The 1,121-nt window shown below is 53.5% G+C and overlaps 1 protein-coding gene across 1 annotated transcript in view; it reads left to right on the plus strand.

Moving 5' to 3' along the window:
* The window catches only part of H3Y2 (H3.Y histone 2), a 554-nt gene extending 163 nt beyond the window's left edge, over positions 1–391 (plus strand). Inside the window, exon 2 of the mRNA XM_014582833.1 lies at positions 53–391. Within this exon, the coding sequence (XP_014438319.1) occupies positions 53–391 (339 nt within the window). The remainder of the gene's footprint in view (positions 1–52) is intronic.
* The last annotated feature ends 730 nt before the right edge of the window (positions 392–1,121 follow it).

Genomic DNA, 1,121 nt, shown 5'->3' on the forward strand with positions numbered 1-1,121 from the left:
CGCCCGAAACTCGCCAGACGGCACACCCCCCAGGAAGCCGCTGACCACCAAGGCTGCTGCCAAGACGGCGCCCCCCAGCGGCGGCGTGAAGAAGCCGCACCGCTACCGACCTGGCACCGTGGCGCTCCGCGAGATCCGGCGCTTCCAGAAGTCCACGGAGCTGCTGCTGCCCAAGCTCCCCTTCCAGCGGCTGGTGCGCGAAATCGCGCAGATGGTCAGCGCAGACCTGCGCTTCCAGAGCGCGGCCATCGGCGCCCTGCAGGAGGCCAGCGAGGCCTATCTGGTGGGCTTGTTTGAGGACACCAACCTGTGCGCCATCCATGCCAGGCGTGTCACCATTCTGCCCAAGGATCTGCAAGTGGCTCGCCGCCTTCGAGGGGACCGTGTCTGAGAGTTGGCGCCGGCACGCGGCTCACTGTGAAAAGGAATTGTTTTCCTTTCCTTGTTAGTAGTTTGTAAGTTATTTTTTCTTGTGAAATCTCGGGAATCAGGTCCTAGCAGTTCCCATTTCATTTTGTATGAATTATTCACGTGAATGTGGGGACTTAGAGCGTTCGCCCAAGTCCAGGCATCCAGTAACGGAGTTTCTGCAGTTCAGCTTTATGATTGTAAATGAACTGATTCGATTCTTCTAGACAATGCCATGTTGATGCTTCTCTAAAACAAATTCATGGGTGGCAATTAAACAGTGTAGATTCCACTCATCACTGGAGTTTTCTGCCTTGTCCAACATGGGCAGACATGTACGTAGTGTTCTGTCTTCTCTGCTTTCCTGCAAGTTTGCTAATAAAATTCATTAGAGTACATATTATGTCTTTGCGAGTTACTAGATTCTTTACATTGTGGGAGGCAGAAAAACTACGGAGGGAGGGAGATTGGTGGGAGGTCACACAGTACCAGGAAGCAGCAGGGAGTGTCAGCTAAACCTATCACGTCGTCCTGCAGCAGGGCCGGCCCCTAAGGCAGGGATTCGGTGCTCTGCGAAGGAAAGAAGATCCCACATTGACATCCAGGTTCCCAACCCTGGTGACTCACCCTGGGTGTCTGCCCATGATCCCCAAAGGGATAGAAAATTGGAGAGAGAGGATTATGACATGACAATATTTTGGGGGGGAGGCACA

Source organism: Tupaia chinensis, unplaced genomic scaffold (assembly GCF_000334495.1).
Source record: "Tupaia chinensis unplaced genomic scaffold, TupChi_1.0 Scaffold143836_1, whole genome shotgun sequence".
NCBI lineage: Eukaryota > Metazoa > Chordata > Mammalia > Scandentia > Tupaiidae > Tupaia > Tupaia belangeri.